The following is a 20,431-nucleotide window of genomic DNA, read 5'->3' on the forward strand; positions in this document are numbered from 1 at the left end:
CCCTCCCAGCGTGTGATGGGCCCAGCCCCCCAGAACTGGCCTCCCTTCATACCACAGAGCCTTCACCAGAGTGACAGTCAACAGGGCGGGCCCCTGAGAGCCTGCCAAGCCCGTCCTGGGTGCCCTCAGCTCACAGGCGTCCACCTCCTCCTGAGTTCAGTCCTCTAAACGTGCAGCGCCTCTCCGGCAGGCGCACCAGAGGTGTGCAGTCAGTCTCCTCCCTGAGTCCATGAATTCCCGCACAAGCGCAGGGTCGGTAAATGAGCTTCAAGGGCCCCCCATGCAGGGTGCTGAGTACCGACACTGCTGGGAAGGCTCCTCTGCCGTCTCTGATGCTCTCAGCATCTCTGCCTTCTTCCTGCTGCGGCTCTGAGTGCAGCTGTGTCACCAGAGATCTTCCTCTGGCCTTCCCATGTCAGAGCAGCTTTCATTTAACCCCACGCTGCACGGCCATCCTGCGCACTGGGCTCTGGTTTTGTATCCTGCCTTGGACTTTTTCAGAGTGACCACCCAAGGAGGGTGACCGTCTCACTCCTGACCATGCCCTCAGCTCCCAGTGAGCCTGGCACACGCTCCAAATAGCTCCAGTGATGGTTGTTGAAGGATGAGAAAATAAGCCGTTTGTTACTTGATCTTCCTTTTTTAAATTCATTCAGTTCTTCAGCAAACATTTTGGATAACCTACTGTGCATTATTTACTGAATATAAAAAGACTCGGGCTTCCCTGCTAGCTCAGCTGGTAAAGAATCCCCCTGCAATGCAGGAGACCTGGATTTGACCCCTGGGTTGGGAAGATCCCCTGGAGGAAGGATAGGCTACCCACTCCAGTCTTCTTGGGCTTCTCTGGTGGCTCAGACAGTAAAGAATCCACCTGCAATGCGGGAGACCTCAGTGCCATCCCTGGGACGATCCCCTGGAGGAGAGCGTGGCAACCCACTCCAGTATTCTTGCCTGGAAAATCCCGGACAGAAGAACCTGGCAAGCTACATCCCTAGGGGTTGCAAAGAGTTGGACACGACTGAGGGACTAAGCACAGCAGAGCACAGAGAAAGACTCAGTGACCTGGTCCAGGTTGGAAAGGAACTTAAGAATTTAGTGAGGAGGCATCCTGTGAACGATGGCAACCTCTTAGGGTCACCAGCTGTTTGGTTGATGACAAAATGCAGTGGCTGTATCAGCCGGGGACCCATTGAGCTGCAATCGGGGCGGCTGTACCGAGCAGGCTGCCCCTGGGCTGAGTCCTCAGGGCCAGATGCGAGTTGGCCATATAGACAAGCGGGGGCGGGGAATAAGGGGTCACTCTAAGTACAGTGCACAGGGTTTTTAAAGGCACAGAAGCCTGCATCTGTAGCATCTTTTTCAGTTGGTTAAAAAAACAACTTCCTGAATTCCTTAAGCAAAGAACTGGCTTGCAGCCGTACTTAGGGAGCATCTGTTAGATGGACAGATGGATGGATGATGAGTGAATTGTGGGCGGATGATGATGGATGATGAGAAGATGGTGGGCGGATAGTTGGGTGGGTGGATAAACATGAACATTAAACTTAATGTACAGTCCCCAGCTTTGTGGTGGGGACTCCCAGTCGCGTTCCTGCTCCTCCCGCCACTCTGCACTTCCTAGACTCTCTGCCTAAATTTCCCCAGCCTCAGAAGACTCTCCCCTCCAAACTACCCAGCTTTCTTGGCTGAGCCATGCTGAGGGGCTGGGAAAGGTCATGTCTTTCCCACAGCCCCAGCGTGGAGAGTTGAAGGGCTCCTCTTTCCCCAGGGGGCCAAAAAGGAACCCGTGGGGCAACCTGATTAGATTAGCATCTGTGCTCTAAAGAGAGGCCGGGAAAGTCAGGACCCTTCGCCCACGCCACCTCCCCAGACTCCAGACACGAGCCCCAGCTGCCGTCGGCAGCATGTGCAGACTCCTGCAGGTTCTTGGGTGCTGCCCTGGCCCTCGGGTGCTAGGCTGGGGTCCATCTCAGACACATCCCATCAGCGTGACCTAGCGGCTGCTTTTATTTTTGTGGATGTGCTGGCGAACCAGCACTGTGTATACATAACCTTGGTGTATTGCGATAGCTCTTTTGAAAGCCCAGATTCCCTAGAGGGCTGTGAAAACATTCAGAGTGGCCCTCTTCACTTTCCACTTGGGAGGGTACAAGTTCAGGGGCTCAGTGGGGCAAATGCTAATTCTCTCTCCCACCTCCTAGAAAATTCCTAACACAACACGGAGGGATTGGAAGAGCTCGGAGCTTTGCACACTGAGATGCTCAGCCGGTTATGGGCTATTTTTGCCTCATCTAGGACTCTTCCCTGTCTATGAATTTACTCCTCCTCCGTCCTCTTGGGTCCACAAAGGGGCACTGTATTTTATTTTAAAATGAGTTTTCTCATTATGGGCTTCCTTGGTGGCTCAGGGGTAATCCACCTGCCAGTGCAGGAGAGGTGGCTTTGATCCCTGGGTTGAGAAGATCCCCAGAGAAAGAAATGGCAACCCACTCCAGTATTCTTGCCTGGAAAATCCCATGGACAGAGGAGCCTGGCGGGCTACAGTCCATGGGGTCAGACATGACTTAGCCACTAAATAACAAGAGTCAGACATGACTTAGTGACTAAATAACAACAGTGTTCTGTCTATAACATATATTAGGCACCTGTGGTGTGTGAAGAACACTTATTGCTTCTCTGTCCGTGAAATCCTGAAGTCCACACTTTGTTCAGTAAACTGCAAGGAACACAAAGGGAGCCTAAGACTTTGGTTCTGTCCTGTGTTGTTGGCAGCAGTGAGCAGTAGCTGGAGCTTCACCTGAACAGCTACAGAACCAGGTTCTTGGTCAGCCCCATAGGCCGGATTTCGTTCTACTGACATACATGCATTCCTCGATCACCCTTGCACTTGCATGTTACATGCTTAGAAATATTTCCTGGAAGAATTGAGAGGAACTGAGGAGGCATGAGGAGGAATGTGGAAGACCCCATATGCCCTCCTGTGATGGTCCATGGTGTGCCTGATGTGTTCCCACGGTGCAGACCCTGGGTAGCCCCACGAGCTCGGTCAGATATGGGTTTCAGAAGTGCTGTGATTTTGTGCCCCTTCCCAGTGGATGGCATGTGGTCTTGCTGGTCCTCCTGGTCCACGTGCTCGGCGACGTGTGGAGGGGGACACTACATGAGGACCCGCTCGTGCACAAACCCAGCCCCCGCCTACGGAGGTGACATCTGCCTGGGACTGCACACAGAGGAGGCACTCTGCAACACGCAGCCCTGCCCCGGTAAGCAGCCCTTCCCGTCCCCGCACAGAGGACAGGGCAATTTCGGCCTTCCCCTTGGTAAAGACTCTGCCCGCAATGCAGGAGATCCACTGGAGAAGGGATAGGCTGCTGCTGCTGCTGCTGCTGCTAAGTCCCACTCCAGTTTTCTTGGGCTTCCCTAGTGGCTCAGCAAGAATCTGCCTGCAGTGCAGGAGACCTGGGTTAGATCCCTGGGTTGGAAAGATCCCCTGGAGAAGGGAAAGCCTACCCACTCCAGTATTCTGGCCTGGAGAATTCCATGGGCTATACAGTCCATGGGGTCGCAAAGAGTCAGACACGACTAAGCGACTTTCACTTTCACTTTTCACTTTGATGGAGGAATGGTGAAACTGACAAAAGCGTGCCTCAGTAAGACTAAAAGAAGGGAACACAGCAATGCCACAGTGTTGCCGGTGAAGTGACTTCACAACACGTTGTTCTATTAATCCAATGGAGTTATTCCCACCATGCCATGGTTGCAGAACTAGCAACAGAAACTGGTGGTGGCCAAGCATTCTTACAATGTTTAAGCTGGTAACGGGTACTGAGGGGCTTCCCCTCTGGCTCAGTGGTAAAGAATCTACCTGCCAGTGCAGGAGATGTGGGATCAATCCCTGGGTCAGGAAGATCCCCTGGAGAAGGAAATGGCACCCACTCAAATATTCTTGCCTGGGAAATCCCATGGACAGAGGAGCCTGGCAGGCTACAGTCCATAAGGTCACAAAGAGTCGTACATGACTGAGTGAGCAGGCAGGCAGGGAATGGGAACTGACATTCTGTTGCTGAGAATCAGGGTGGGAATCAGAGAGCCTTTATGGAGTGGCTTCATGGGAATCCCCTCAGGACCATAGGGGTGGGTTCTGGGCTCCAAGGCTGGGTGGCCCCAGTGCCCAGTGGATACCCTGTAGCAGCCTTCCCCATCCAAGAATAGTTCAGTTTTCTGACATATAGGGACCACTTGGAGTGAAAATGAGACACTCTCTTCTGAATCTGACTTAAACTTTGAAACACTCTAACACTTGTGTGTGTGTGTGTTTTTAACTAGCTCCAGAAGATTTTCCTTGCAGGTTTCTTGTATACTGAGAAGTGTTTAGAAACCGTATCCTCAGTCAGTCCAAAAGCAGTTACTTTACACATTTCTCAGGAAATACTGTACCCTTTACAATCGATCAAAACACAAGTTTGGTTTCCAGATTTTCCCTGAACTGCAAAGAGGATGCTTACATTTAAAAAGGAAGAAAAAAGCAAAGTGTGTAGAAAAAAAGAAAAAAACAAAATGTGTACTAACAATATTTTTTATATTATTAATATTTCAGAAATATTATTGAGAGTTCATGTTTTTAAAAATCTTCCCTTAAAATGTGTATTAATCCTCTCTTTTCACACGTCTGTGTACCTGGATGAATTTAACATATCCTAGTGAATCTCCTCCTCTGGGGTAAAGTGACCTTAGCTGGCTCATCTTTTAACCTTGACCCAGACTTGTTCTTGGATCTTTGGTTCTTCAGGCACAGTAAACACGGGAAAGAATGAATTCTACCTCAAGGACAGCCTGCCAGTGGTGTACTGACTCTGCAGGGCTGTTTTCATAACAGGAAAAAAATATTAATATGTGTAGTAGCTTGAACCCCCTTCAGCAGCCAAGACTTTCTCATTAATGTCATTTCTCTTGCCTGGGTGCTGAGAGCTGTAGAAATTTTCCAGGGAAGTATGTGAGTGTGAATGATCCTGTAGGATAGCGTCTAACACTATAACTTTAGAGCATTAAAATAATGTGTGTTTTAGAAAGTGTGCTCTAAGCAGATTATTTCTAATCAAAGGTATATGAGTTCTTTGATTCATACTCCTGTGTGTTTTATTTACTGGACTTGGGCATGAGATATGAGTCTATCTTATTTTTAAACTATAAATATCATATGCAAACTCAATGTCGGTAAGCTGCCAGGCTTCCAGGTTGGTGGATCTTAATGGTCTTGTTGCCGCATCTCATCTCCTCGGGCCCCTGCAGAGAGCTGGTCTGAGTGGTCAGAGTGGTCTGAGTGTGACGTGGCTGGAGTCCAGGTCCGTGTCCGCCAGTGCGTCCTTCTGTTCCCCGTGGGCAGCCAGTGTTCGGGAAACACCACGGAGAGCCGGCCCTGCGTTTTTGATTCCAACTTCATTCCAGGTAAGGGGGCAGAGATACTTATTAGTGTGAACAAAATCACTTCTAAGGTTTCAAGAGGAAATGATTCATGGGTGGGAGTTTTAGCTGTTCTTTGAAGTTCTGTTTGGTAAAACAAGAGATCATTCAATCAGTTCTTACGGTTTCCAGGTGGTTATGACTTTGTGGGAGTTCCCGGGTGGTGCTAGTGGTAAAGAACCCACCTGCCAATGCAAGAGATAGAAGAGATGCAGGTTCCATCCCTGGGTCGGGAAGATCCCCTGGAGGAGGGCATGGCAACCCACTCCACTATTCTTGCCTGGAGAATCCCATGGACAGAGGAGCCTGGCGGGCTACAGTCCACAGGGTTGCGAAGAGTAGGACACAGCTGAAGTGATGTAGCATGCACACACACGTAGATACAGGTGTAGACAGGTACGGAGGCAGGTGTAGGCGCAGATACATGCGTATAGAGTGGACATATAGATGTGAGCGTTGGATGTAGGAGACAGATGCTTGGATAGATACAGGGTGTAGACATAGATGGGACTTCCCAGGCGGTGCTCGTGGTAAAGAACCTGCCTGCCAGTGCAGGAGACATAAAAAGTGGTAAAGAACCCCCCTGCCAATGCAGGAGGCATAAGAGATGCTAATTAATCCCTGGACCTGGAAGGTCCTCTGGAGGGCATGGCATAGATACAGACAGAGATGCAGGTGTAGACAGAGATGCAGATAGAGATAGAGATAGAGATAGAGATAGAGATAGAGATACAGGTTTCCCTGGAGGAGGGCATGGCATCCCACTTCACTATTCTTGCCTGGAGAATCCTGTGGATAGAGGAGCATGGTGGGCTCCTTAAGGTCCTTAGGGTCACATAGAGACAAAACGGAAGCAACTTAGCAGGCATGCACACATGCATGGATTTGTAAGTAATGCAGTTGGAGACTTGAATGTAGGCCCTGAGTTTTAAGATTTTCTAAGCACAGGATCTTCTACAATTTATTGACTATAACACAGTCAGATAGTTTGTTCAAAAAATGAAAATAGATTGTTTTTTAAAAATATTAAATGCTTTGGGAATGCTGTGCAGATTTGTTTGCACAGAGAAAAGAGGACCGTTCTTTTCATGTAATCTTAGGATATTTGGGAAAATGGAAACCCATCCTTGTTCTCGTCTTAGAGAAGAGGTTGGCTGGCCCTACGGCTACAGTCCTTTCCATGTGAAATCAATGTTTGGTTAATAGTGATAGCTTATCACCCATCACATGCTCACACAGGCACCACCTGTTGTTCAGTCGCTAAATTGTGTCTGATTCTTTGTGACCTCAGGGACCAGAGTACACTGGGACCCCCTGTCCTCCACCAGCTCCCAGAGTTCACCCACGTTCATGTCCATTGCGTCAGTGATGCCATCTAAACACCCAACCAAAAGGCATGGGCTAGGTACTTACAAAATATTTCACATATTCCTACCATGTGCCTTAGGACTCTGACATGGACCAAAAGCATAGAGTAACCTCTTAAAAGGTTGCAGTAAAGAATACCTTGTTCTCTTCCACTAAAGGAAAAAGTGGTCATGTTTTAGAGAAAGTTAGCTTAGGCCTCCTAAGGCACCTCAATCTTCCACTGTCTAGAACTGCAGGAGTGTTGATTATTGTTTCCTTTTCAACCATAGACATATTTTTAATTCTTGCTATTGAATGAAAAATCAGGAGCATTTCTGGACTCTTGAAATGGTGTGTATCCTTGGGAGTTAAAACATTTAGGTGGAGCTCTCCTTTTATTGGCATCCTACCTGTGGGTTTCACATAAGCATGAAAAACAGCATGAATGACCTCTGAGTAGGGAAATTATTTGTTGAGGCAATTTCCTTTGAGCTCTAGTGGAATGGTCTCCTCCCTAGGGAATGTGACAACACTGGTTTTGATGAGACAAAAGATCGGAGGCAGAAACCCGGGAGGCAAACACTGCAGTGTTCCACAGCGAAAATCTGCACAAACTGCACCCTTGTTTTGCCACAAGTGCCTTGATTTCAGTCTGGGAGACCATAGTATTTTCTCATTGCTGTAATTAATCTCACCCCTTTGCAATCAAGATGACCTTAACCAGATGCATCTCAGGTTGGCTAAAACAAACAAATAAATGTGCTTTTAAAAAACAATTGATTAGGCTTTTGGAAACATTGACTCACATAAAACTCAAAATCATTAGACACTTTGTAAATGAATCATTAATGTGATCTTCCTTCCCTTCATACATTGTGATTGAATCTTTTTCCAGAAGTGTCTGTGGCCAGATCCAGCAGCATAGAAGAGAAAAGGTGTGGGGGTGAGTTCTGCTTTTTAATTAATTCCTAGTTCATTTCTGATATTTTCCAGTCCTTTCTAATCTCATATGTTTCATGTGATGTTTCTGCTATTGACGAAGAAAAATAGATTAGAGGAACTCCTCGATCTAAACACATTTTATTTTGGCAGTAAAAATGCAAAGGAGTCCATATTTGATGTCTGCATCAGTGATTTTTACACTGGGTCCTTAGACCAGCAGCATCAGTATCACATGGGAACTTGATAGAAATGCAGGTTTTCAGGCCCCTCTCAATCTATAGAATCAGAATGTCACTGAGAGGGGTCCGGCTCTGTGTTTTAATAAGCGCCTCAGGTGTTTTTGGTGGATGTAAGCTTTATGATCCAGTGATCTTGGTATTAGCTACAGTTAGATTTCCCATGAGTAAAACAGAATTCAGCCATTTTGTTTATATTTATAGTGTAAATCCATGGCAGCCAGCCTCAAATCTCCAAAGGGCTGATGCAATAAAATGATAGTTTTATTTTGGGTGAAAGGTTAGACTTAAGCAACCCTGAATGACAGAAATCGCATTCCCTGGGTCAAATCCAGGATGCTTTTGGACTTTCCCGTCTAGTTCTGTACTGTCTGGACGGGAGGGGCTGGCTGTCCATCGATCAGAGTCCAGCCGTTGTCCAGCTGTTGTGGGGAGCCAGTACCCAAACACAAGACCAGTGTCTTCCCTGTGTGTAGGTGTTGACCATTCCTAGCATCATCTGTTCCAGCTGGGAGTCCCATACAGCTCAGGTCAAAGGTCTTTGGTCTCTCACACTCAGAAAGAAGCTGGATTTTCAGAGGTGTGTTTTGGGGATGTACCTGTGTTATTAACTACACTGATAAAGTGTTCACTGTCTGTTACACTCTGTGTGCTTGGCCATCTGTTAATCCATTTGTTCAGTCGTGTTTACTGAGCACCCACTCTGTTCCAGTTTTATGAGGGGTGCGTACTGTGGGAACTCATCTGGAAAGAAATGACATGTCCCAGGAGAGCCTTGTGCCCGAGAAGGGTGATGTCTGGTGTCTGACGTGGGTCAGTTCTCTGAGTTCACAGACGAGCAACCACTACCTTGGGATCTGGGCTTCCCTGGTGGCTCAGCGGTAAAGAATCCTCTTGTAATGCAGGAGACACAGGAGACTGGGGTTCGATCCCTGGGTCGGGAAGATCCCCTGGAGGGGGCACGGCAACCCACTCCAGTATTCTTCCCTGGAGAATCCCATGGACAGAGGAGCCTGGCGGGCTATGGTCCATAGAGTTGCAAAGAGTCAAACATGACTGAAGTGACTGAGCATGCACACACCTTGGGATCCAGCTACAAGATGAATGTGGGTTGGTTCACGGAAAAATTATTGGCGCTTTAGTATTTTTGGATCAGTCACTATGTGCTCAACACTGTATCAGATGACAGGAGGTATCCTATTTCATCCCCGCAAAGTTTGTTCCTGTGGGTGCCGCAGCCCACAGTTCTTTCTGTAGAACCCTTGGCAATAGAGAAGAATTCAGAAGTCAGCTTTTTTCAGGGTATAGACGGCTGATACTGGGCATATACAGTACAGCATCCCTGAGGATCTGGGGACCACACTCCATATTAACCAGTCTCTTTAAAGACCTTGCCACTGAATGTGGGTGAAGAGAAGCAGCTAATGAATGCTCCTCCTGGCATTTATGGTCGCTTCTGCAACAAACGGTCGGGTTGGGTCAGGTCGGGCTTCGCTGCCAGATGAGTGGTGAAAAATCAGTGTTCAGAGGCTGTGGTTTGGGAATTGCAGAGAAGGGGTAGCAGCCACAGCTTTTATCTGCATTTTATAAACAGAAGGTCAGAGAGAGGAGGTTCACGGGAAGTCAGTGGAGCTGGGTCTAGATCCAGACAGTGGGATCCCATTGTGAGTGTTAAGCCCGGAGCACCTTGGGTGTCCAAGATGGCTCAGTGATAAAGAATCTGCCTGCCAGTGCAGAAGGTGTCGGTTCAATCCCTGAGTCACGAAGATCTCCTAAAGAAGGAATTGGCAACCCACTCCGATATTCTTGCCTGAGAAATTTCATGGGCAGAGGCGCCTGGTGGGCTACAGTCTGTGCGATCACAAAGAGTCAGACGTGACTTAGCAACTAACCAACAATCACCCCAGGAAAAGAGTCCTGGTGCTGAGTGTCCCAGCAGAGGGGGTCTGGGGTCTGCAGCCACAGCATCTCTGTCCAGGCAACACTCTCAGACAACACCCAGGGTCCCCAGAGTGGCAGAATTTATAGAGAGTGTCCCCATCTTGAGGGATTTCAAGGCAGAACCTGGGTGCAGCCAGCTGATGCTTCTGCAGCATGACTGACCCTCCAGGTGTAACACAAATTCACAAGCCACTCTCCTCAGCCGGCCTTCTCAGGGTAAGATATGGGAGTCCTGCCAAGACCTTGAACATCCAGGAGGACATGGCACATAAGGCCCTGTTCTCTTTCTCTCTTGAGTCACTCAGTCGTGTCTGACTCTTGCGACCCATGGACTGTAGCCTGCCAGGCTCCTCTGTCCATGCAATTCTCCAGGCAAGAATACTGGAGTGGGTTGCCATTTCCTTCTCCAGGGGATCTTCCCAACCCAGGAATCGAACCTGGGTCTCCTGCATTGCAAGCAGATTCTTTAACAACTGAACTAGAAGGGACAGAAGGCCCACTTCCATCCTAAGATTCAGCATTTGTGTGTTTGAGCCAGTTCTGCCATATGCTGCACCAAATCAAACCTCGAGGTGTTATTGATTCAGTCATAGAAACTTTAATCACAGTCTTCAAAACTCATTGTCTTCGTCTTAGGCTGCTGACACTGGCACAGCAGAGCAGGTGGGTAAGTGGTCATGTGTGCGGGTGTGCTCAGCTGGTCAGTCGTGTCTGACTCTTTGTGACTCTGTGGACTATAGCCCTCCAGGCTCCTCTGACCATGGGATTTCCCAGGCAAGAATACTGGGGGAAGATACCATTCCCTTCTCCAAGGGATCTTTCTGACCCAGGGATTGAATCCGAGTCTCCTGCATTACAGGCCAATTCTTTACCGTCTGAGCCCCCAGGGAAGTCCTGGGGGTGAGAGGTCAGATGGGGCCAATTGTAGCGGTGACAAGTAAAAAAGATTACCTAGCAAGGAGTTTTGAGGATGTTGAGGGGACTTCACAGATAACTTTTTTCAGCTTATTGAAAAATCAGTCCAACTTTACACAGAAAATCGGCCAGTTGAGCCCACTGGGTAGTTGGTCTCTATTCCAGATTTACTGAACAAAAACAACAGCAAAAGCATATTAAAGTGAAGTGCCACACTAAGCAGATTCAAGAGATTTAATAGGAACAATTTTTCACTTACGCAGAAAAAAATGTAGGCCTGTTGAAAGGTTCCGACTTTGAGAGCTATTTTTAGTTGCATGAGACACAGACTATACAATCATCCTAGCAATGTCAGCTGGCCCAGCCTTCCCCAGGTACCTGCAGGAATGATTCACTTGACTAATGACAAAGTATCTGCATATGGAGAGAGTCATACATCTTCCCCATGTTATAATATAATACATTACTACTACAGCAGAAGTACTTTTATAAATTTAAACGTACTTTATTGCCCAAAAAAGAAAAAGCTAACCATCATCTGAGCCTTTGGCAAGTCATAATTTTTTGCAATAGTAACATCAAAGATCACTGATCACAGATTACCGTAACAGATTATAACAGTAATTAAAAAAATGTTTGAACTATTGCAAAAATTGGTAAAATGTGACACAGAGGCACGTAGTGAGCAAATGCTGCTGGAAAAATGGTGCCAATGGACTTGCTAGACAGAGTCCCCACCAACCTTCCAAGTGTGAAAAGCGCAGTATCTGCAGCTGTGCTCTGTCCGCACCATCAGAACCCAGAGCAACTGTACCTTGCGTGCTCCCCTTTTACCCTCATTGGCTTTTGTTTACAAGTAGCTGCATATTTAAGGTTCACCTCCAGCCCCTTGTCTATGTCTTGCCTGTTGCTTTGGTCTCGTTCTCTGAATATTCCCACAGGAAGGGCTCTTGTGAGCAGTGTTCTCCAAGTTGTGGCACTGAGACAACAGATTATTCTCTGTATCCTTGAAAGTCAGTTTTGCTGGATATAAAGAATAAATTACCTAGGAATAAATGTACATAAGAAGGCAAAAGGTCCATACTCAGAAAATTGTAAGACACTGGAGAAAGACAAAAAGACGGCAGAAACAGATGGAGAGATGTACCATGTTCTTAAATTGGAAAAATCAATATTGTGAAAATGACTATTGTTTCCTAAAGGAAACTACAGATTCAGTGAAATCCCTATCAAATTACTAATGGCATTTTTCACAGAATTATAACCAAATTCTTTGACAATTTATATGAAAACACAAAAGACCCCAAATAGCCAAAGCAAGTTTGAGAAAGAAAAACAGAGCTGGAGGAATCAGGCACCCTGACTTCAGGCTATATTACAAAGCTACAGTAATCAGTACAGTATGGTACTGGCACAAAAATGAAACTATAGATCAATGGATTAGGATAGAAAACCCAGAGAGAAACACATGCTTCTACAGTAACCTAATCTGTGACAGAGGAGACAAGGATATACAATGGAGAAAAGACAGTCTCTTCAGTGAGTGGTGCTGGGAAAACTGGACAGCCACACGTAAAATAATGAAATTGGAACACTCCCTAACACCTACACAAAAACGAACTCAAAATGGATTGAAGACATAAATGTAAGACTGGACGCTCTGAAGCTATTAGAGGAAAATATAGGCAGCAGAAGTACTTTTATCCCCACATGGCCTTGACCCTGGAGGGTCTAAATGGCTAAAGCATTGAGAAATGGCAGGTGTGGAATCCACGCTTGCTTACCTTGAGGGCGGCTTTAGGGTTCGAGTAGAAGCTTCTAGTGGTTGCTGGTAGAGTGGCCCTTACATACTTTATTCTACTGTCCCAGATTCAGCCCGAAAGGCTTTAGACAAAATCAGGAAAAGCCACAGATTTATTGATTCCTTTCACTTTGTTAAATTGGTGACCAAATGATCAAGACGTGAAAAGTTGAGGTAGATGTCAGGGAATGGGTGGCCCTGTGGAATGTTCTAGTAACACCCTCCTGGATTATCCACCCCCAGGTGCTGAAGGCACTGGAGGCCTCTGTTAGGAATCATCAGTGTAGAGTTTCAGTGTGAGTGCGAGTACATTGGTTACGGCCCCCAGAGCACAGAGCAGGAGGCTGCCCTTCTGCACCGCCTTCATCCACCTCAGGGTGCAAATCCGGCTCCCAGGGCCCCAGAGCCCCGGAACGTGGCGTCCAGGAGGAGCAAAGGGGCGCAGCTATAGAGGGAGAAGCTTAGAGGGTTTAGAGATGGGTGGAGGATGCTCCACCTGTGCTCTGGATCCCAGATGAGGCAAAGGCAGCCCTCAGAGTCCTTGGGAAGGAGCCCAGGTGATTAAGGAACAAATATGCCAGGAACTGCTGGGTACAGGAAACAGACTCGCAGGTCTCCTCTCCCTGGGGACCTCCCCATGTGACTCCATCTTCTCATCCAGCATCCACAGTGGTACCCAGCAGGCATCTTCAGTGGTCCCATTTGAGTGCAGAGTGGACAGGTGACAGAGAGCAAGAGTGGTACTTGGCGTCTGGTGATGCATGGAGGGGACATCTGGGGGAAAAGCCAGATCCTCAGATGTGCCCTGTGCAATGGAGACATAAGGCCAGTAACTCTCAGGCACCTGGTCAGCTATACATTGCCAAGAGAGCGGAAAAGCATTGAGGTCATATTTTGCTTTACCTGAATTTCAGTAATTTCAGCTTCACGGGCATAGCTCAGATGTCATCTTTATTTCCTAAAAGGCTTAAAATTTTGATTGTTGGGTGTTTTACCAACACACAGTGAATATCTTATTTTTTCTTTTGTTGTTCTTTCTCAGACATTAAGAGGCCTTGCTATGACACTTTGATACCACTCAAACCAATCCTATATTAGAGACATAAGGCCCTGTCAGTTCATTTTTTCAATATTTTGTATCTATAACTCAGAATAACTTGAAAATGCTATTAAGTAGGAAAAAAGCTCTGTATAAAAGAGGGTAATTCCATGACCATTAAAAGATCATATTTCTTTGACACAAATCCTTTGTTTCTTTGGAGTAAAGCATTTTACTTGTAAGATCTCCAAAATACAATGTGAGTGAAAAAAATGGTACCCCGGGTGACATTTACAACATACATGCACAGCATGTGAGTGTGCCTTGCATCTCCAAAACATAGTACAGAAGATGGTGACAGTCGTTTCCACTTGGAAATTTAAAAAAATAAAAAAAGACTTATTCTTGTCTACCCTTATGCCCTTTCTAATGTTATACAATATGTGCATATTCATATCCCAAAAATGTAGTGGAAACATAAGAATGATGCAGTCAGAGCACATTTTTAAACAATACGAAGCGATAAAGGAGAGGGGAGGTAGTCAGGCTCGCAGGTGAGCGGGGATGGGAAGCAGTGAGATGCATCCTTGCTGTGTTCCCGGGATACAGACTGGCTGTGTGCAGGGGCCCTCAGTCCCTTCAGGAACATGGGAAACGTGTTCCCGAGGAACCCCAGAGACCACAGATCATGCTGCACTTGAGACAGAAGGACTTTCTTGTTCAAGCCTTAAAAGAAAAGAAAACGTCTCTGCTGGGGTGTGTGGGGACGTCCAAAGGACTGGTTATAATCGGTAAAAGCGTTGACGTAAACTACACTGCTCGATGTGGAGAAGCGTTTTGGTGGCAGTGACATTTTATATTTTTAAAGTTTTTTTTTTTTTTAAAGAAAGGCTTTATTGAATTTGTTATGGTACTGTTTCTGTTCTATATCTTGTTTCTGTGTTTTTTTTTTGTTTGTTCGTTTTTTGTTTTACAACAAAGCACGTAGGATCTTAGCTCCCTGACCAGGGATCAAACCACACTGCCTCCCTTAGAAGGCAGAGTCTTAAGTGCCAAACCACCAGGCACATCCCTGGGACACTTTAAAGGAGGGTCCGATGATTTCCTGAGTTTTGGAAGGAATGTGGTGCTTTCCCCTTGTGTCCTTCTCTTTTCCTCTGAGCTCACTGCACTGGGGAGGAGCGTGTCCCTTTCCCAGCGGCCTCACTGTGGCTCTTGTCTCCTTAGAGTTCAACTTGTTCCACATGATTGCCGTGGGGCTCAGCAGCTCCATCCTAGGCTGCCTTCTCACGCTGCTCGTCTACACCTACTGCCAGCGGTACCAGCAACAATCCCACGACGCCACCGTTATCCACCCCGTCGCACCCGCCCCTCTCAACACCAGCATAACCAACCACATTAACAAACTGGACAAGTATGACTCGGTGGAGGCCATCAAGGTAGGGATTGGCAGCCACTGCTGGGGCCAGGTGTGCCAAGGACGCAGGTGTTATCCTGGGGGCTGTCAGCAAAGCCCGGTGGTGGTGATGTAGGTCACGGGTGGGGGGCAAGGTGAATGATGTCTCTTATTTTTTCCATTAATTTTTATTTGACATATTGAAAGACAGTTGATTAGCAATGTTGTGTTAATTTCAGGTGTACAGCAAAGTGATTCTGTTATATGTATATATGGCTTCTAATTCTTTCCCATTATAGGTTATTACAAGATATTGAATATGTTTCCCCTCTGCTGCTTCCCTGGTGGCTCAGATGGTAAAGCGTCTGCCTGCAGTACTGGAGACCCGGGTTCAATCCCTGGGTCGGGAAGATCCCCTGGAGAAGGAAACGGCAACCCACTCCAGTACTCTTGCCTGGAAAATTCCATGGACGGAGGAACCTCACAGGCTACAGTCCATGGGGTTTCAGAGTTGAAAATGATTAAGTGACTTTGCTTTCACTTTTCACTTTGCTTTCACAAGATATTGAATATATTTCCCTGTGCTGCACAGTAAATCCTTGTTGTTTAGTTTGTGTATGATGGTATATATCTATTAATCCCATACTTCTAATTTTGTAAATAAATTCATTTGTATTATTTTTTAGATTCCACATATAACTGATATCATACGACATTTGTCTTTGTCGGGCTTACTTCACTTAGTATGAGCATGTCTGGGTCCATCCACGTTGCTGCAAATGCCATCATTTCATTACACTACCTGAATTTTGATATTCCTATGAAGTTCATGGTTCCCCTTAATATTCTTTAGGGAGTATGTTGATGCCCTCTCTCTGCTATGATGGTTTCATTCAAAATCCAGTTTCCTTCCCGTGTGGAAAACGGAGTGTCTTCAGCCCTTACAGCTTCAGCTAGTTGGAGGCTCTTATGTCCCAGGATCTGCAGGGTCCTCCCTCGTTTCTCTCACCACCATGGGGCCCCCACATGCATAGAGACAGAGCTGGGTCCAGCAGCCATCAGCACACCCCACACACCTTCTCAGAACCAAGCCCCCAGAGAATGAGGAGGAGCATGTGTTCCCATGGGCAAGAATCTTCAAGGAGAATCCTCCAGTACCCAAGAAGGGAGCCCTTCTCGATGTGACCCCAGCCCATCAGCTCACCTGTGATCAGTTGCTTCAAGCATCTGGAAATCATTTAGCTGGGCTCCTGTTCTCACTGAAGATCCAGGAGCCACTTAATCTGAAATCTTGCTGCTCTGAAGGCAAAGTACCACTGTCCAGGCTCTAATGAGTCTTTCTAGAATTTTCTTCTGACTCCTTGGCCAGATAAATCCTACATTTGGGCTCTGCCACCTACCTAACATCTTTTATTTTGAGCCTCTCATAATTTACCCTCTACTTAGGATAGTTCAACAAAAGTACGGGTATGTGAAGTGAAGTGAAAATTGCTCAGTTGTGTCTGACTGTTTGCAACTCCATGGACTGCAGCCAACCAGGCCCCTCTGTCCATGGGATTCTTCAGGCAAGAATATTGGAGTGGTAAGCATTTCGCTTCTTCAGGGGATCTTCCTGACCCAGGGATTGAACCTGGGTCTCCTGCATTGCAGGCAGATTCTTTACCATCTGAACCACCAGCGAGGCCCCAAAGTAGGGGTAACTGTTCTCTTAGTGAGAAAGAGCTTTCGTGTCAGAAATGGCTGCTGTAGAAACCGCCACCACCACAGTCACTTTCCCACCAGTGTAGAAAATGAGAAATTAAGAATCTCATGCATTTATGTAAATGTGTTCCTTCAAAATCTTTTATCAATGTACCATGACAATCCAAAAGCTGCTTATACAGCTACTCAGTTATAAGTGGTAATACTCAAAGTGCTCATGAATTTGAAATCACTAGAGTCTTAGGTTTCCTGGAGGTTTCAATTTAGGTGTTCTAACTCTTGGAAATTTTCAGACTAAAGTTCAAAAGTAGACTTTCTGAGTAAAGCTCAAAAATAATCTGGACTGAAAAACCTACCGACCTCATTCTGGTTATGAGGCAAGTCCTCAACAAGGAAAATGATGTGCAGCAGCGTGTAAGTGAGAAAAGACATTTTAAAATAATGAAGGCTTAGGGGAGAGCTCCAATATACATACAGCAGGTTTTTTAACAACATTGCACTCCTTGGGTCCACTTATTTGCAGATTTTTTTCAATATTAAATACTACCGTACTCCCCGATAGGAGGTTGGTTGAATCCAGGATGCAGCACTGTGGGTCCAGGCAGACCTCAGACACGGAAGAACCACATGTATGGAGGGTTGACTATAACTTATATTCAGATTTTCAGCTTCGAGGAGGGTCGGTGCCCCTAACACCTGTGTTGTTCCAGGGTCAACTATAATCGTCTCCTGTTATATTCTCTTTCTGAAATACTGCTTACTGAGTACTCGTAAATCTTCTATCTTATATTTTACAGGCATTTAACAAAAACAACTTGATCCTAGAGGAAAGAAACAAATACTTCAACCCACATCTCACCGGGAAGACCTATTCTAACGCCTACTTTACAGATCTCAATAACTATGATGAGTACTAAGAGCTCTTCTATTTTTGGCTTCTTGTAATTCCCCCAGTTCCTTAAGGCCTGTGCTCCCTGATTGCCCATGTCTCCAAGCCTTCAGAGATGGAGTGTGGATACATCTCAAGTGCATTTCAAGCCACTAGTGTCCCATTGCTGCCGAAGAGAAACGTTCTCAAAAGCAACAGAAATCTAAACATGACCGTGAAAATCTGGTCTGCAATTCTTGATGATTGTCTTTAATGAGCCATGGTGTGCAGTTTGTTTTGTTTTTATTGTGTTCAGACCACTTTAAGTTGGTTGCTTTTTTTGAGCTTTTTTGTAACTGTACCACCCACATTGGAAGCTGTCCTTAGAAATATGAACAATCTTCTTGACTCTGAGCATAAATCTTAATGGTGATTTAATTCAAAAAAGCAGGCACTTTATATGAGAGCCTCCCCACCTCCACCTGCTTTATAGTATTGATAAAATGGAGAATATGAATGTGGCCATACAAGGACTCACCATTGTGGTGCTCTCCACCTTCTCATTCTGGATGGTACTGTGTGTGTTTGGACTTGGAACGCTTCTCGCCTGAGGACGCCTGGGGATTCAGCCTGGCTTGCATGTGCGGAGGTGCAGGTACGCGATGTGAGGTCTCCACCCTCAGCCTGCTGCCATTGCTGTGTTGTTCCCAGGCGAAGTGAGTGTAAAGAACGGAGGGACAGGCGGGATGAAGGGTGACTGTGTTCTGCAGCTCGCCATGAAGCTCGCCTTATTCTGACTTGTGGATTTCATGGCAGTTCAGGGAGCTCTTTGCCACACAGTCAAGGGAGCCTGCCTGTCTGGGCCGTGGTAACATTCTGAAGAACCACTCTGTAAAATAACCGCTTGTTTAGCATTTGTATAATAGATTCTGCACCTGCCCTCTCTCTGCAAAGAAAAATTTTGAACATTCATGAGGCCAATGAAGAAAGTATGGAAAGAACTGAAATATAATTGAAAACAACTTTTTTTTTTTAATTTTCCATGCTACAGAAGGCATTGGATGAACTGACATCTAATGAAAAGCAACTTTCTATTTTCCATCTCCCTGATAGAACTAACGTATGGCCATCAGCCCCTACTAAGAGCATTAATGATGTGTAAAGCTGGCTTTCTGCAGCTTGTTGCTGTGCTTATTGAAGTGCTCCCCAAGTTCCAAGCTGTCATTTGCTGCCTCCAGCTCAGGTCAGGAGGTGGTGTTTAGCTTGGGTGCCTTTTGTTTTTTTATCTCAGTGCTGCCTTCCCACCCACCTACTCCCATCTCTCCCTGCATGGGGGCAACAACATTTCAGAAGAAGTACCCTGAGAAATCAGGGTATCTGGAAGTTAAGGCTTTCACTGATCCCAGTGTTCTGAGCTTCAATCATTCATAAGCATTTCAGAGTTTTGATACTGTTCAGTGTGGTCCCCAGAAGGAAAAAAAAAACAAACAGGTTAAATTACTCACAAAAGAAAAATACATAATATATGGCAGTTGGTTGAATAATTTTTGAAAGTAACAAGAAGATTGAAACTATCTGTTGGATGCCTCTGGGTGTCATGATAAAGGCCTGGATGGACATTAAAAACATGTTCTTATTGATCAATGAACCTTCAGATCTGTGAAAATCTACAGTATGGGCATCGAGGGACACATGTATGTTTTAGCATACGTGTATTCACCCTATCCTATCTAAAGAAATTCAAAATTTTTATGCTTAGTAATGAATGTTGTTGAGTTCAAAACATTCTCATGTACCCAAATTTTCTGAAACAGCTCTACTAAAATAAAATAAAATCTAAATTGCAGTTGGGCTCTGGGAGGTCTGATAGATTTCAAATGAATGATGTTCTGGGTCTTTCCAGTGGGGAGTCCATGCTGTATCTCCCGTGTTCCCTTGAATGCTGTGTGAGATTGCTCTGTCTGAAGTCCACACTTGGTTTTCTGATTGTCCTTGGGCTGTGTTTTCCTCGGTCACTTCACCCTGTCTCATCACTGTCCGGGAAGACAGGTGTCCGCATCGGGTAGCACATTTAGTGGTTTTGTGAATTCCAGCTCCCACAGTGTTTTCTAAGCTTACAAGATCATTCTCTTTCCACTAGCACAGACAACACTGACATTTCAAAGAAAAAGCATCACTGAACTTGATGGGAAATTTTCTCTAAATGACTTCAAAGTTGGTCGTTAATCAGTCTCACACACTAAGGACAGCACCCTCCCCCACAACAGAGTTTTCATGTTGTTGATTACATAAAGCTTTATGATTATCACCACAAAGAAATTCATTTGTTTTTGTTCTCTGGCATTCTATTCGAAATAAAATTGTTCTGCTCTCTCTCTCCTCTCTCTCTCCCCTTCCCTCCCATCCCTTCCTGCCTCCATCCCTCCTTCTTACTTAACAGAATATGAGTTGGTTTTGGAATAGTTTTAGCTATAATCTAAGAATTTTAACCAGCCGTGGAATCACTTTTGTTTTCCCATCACCGTAGGGCTACTGCTCATGTGTCTGCCTCCCCTTTGTACCCTTCATTAAGCCCCCACGTGACGGCTTTCATGGCAGAGTCTCCCACTTCTGGAGACTTCCAGCAGCAGCTCTTTGTAAGGTGGATGGTAGAGATTCCTGCCAGCGCTTGTCACATTCTAAATTTCTGTGTAACTTCTTCATTATCCAACCTCCTTCCTTTCTTTTTCTCTCTTTCTTTCTTTTTTCTTTTTTCTTCCTGCCTTTTCTTTGGTCTTTTTTTTTT

At 45.9% G+C, this 20,431-nt stretch overlaps 1 protein-coding gene across 1 annotated transcript in view; it reads left to right on the top strand.

The window, feature by feature from the left end:
- The window catches only part of SEMA5A (semaphorin 5A), a 549,084-nt gene extending 531,213 nt beyond the window's left edge, over positions 1-17,871 (top strand). The window contains exons 19-23 of the mRNA XM_068990538.1: positions 3,093-3,263; positions 5,290-5,445; positions 7,703-7,750; positions 14,909-15,120; positions 17,576-17,871. Coding sequence (XP_068846639.1) covers positions 3,093-3,263; positions 5,290-5,445; positions 7,703-7,750; positions 14,909-15,120; positions 17,576-17,695 — 707 coding nt within the window. The 3' untranslated portion in view covers positions 17,696-17,871. The remainder of the gene's footprint in view (positions 1-3,092; positions 3,264-5,289; positions 5,446-7,702; positions 7,751-14,908; positions 15,121-17,575) is intronic.
- The last annotated feature ends 2,560 nt before the right edge of the window (positions 17,872-20,431 follow it).

The sequence above is a fragment of the Capricornis sumatraensis genome, chromosome 18 (assembly GCF_032405125.1).
Source record: "Capricornis sumatraensis isolate serow.1 chromosome 18, serow.2, whole genome shotgun sequence".
NCBI lineage: Eukaryota > Metazoa > Chordata > Mammalia > Artiodactyla > Bovidae > Capricornis > Capricornis sumatraensis.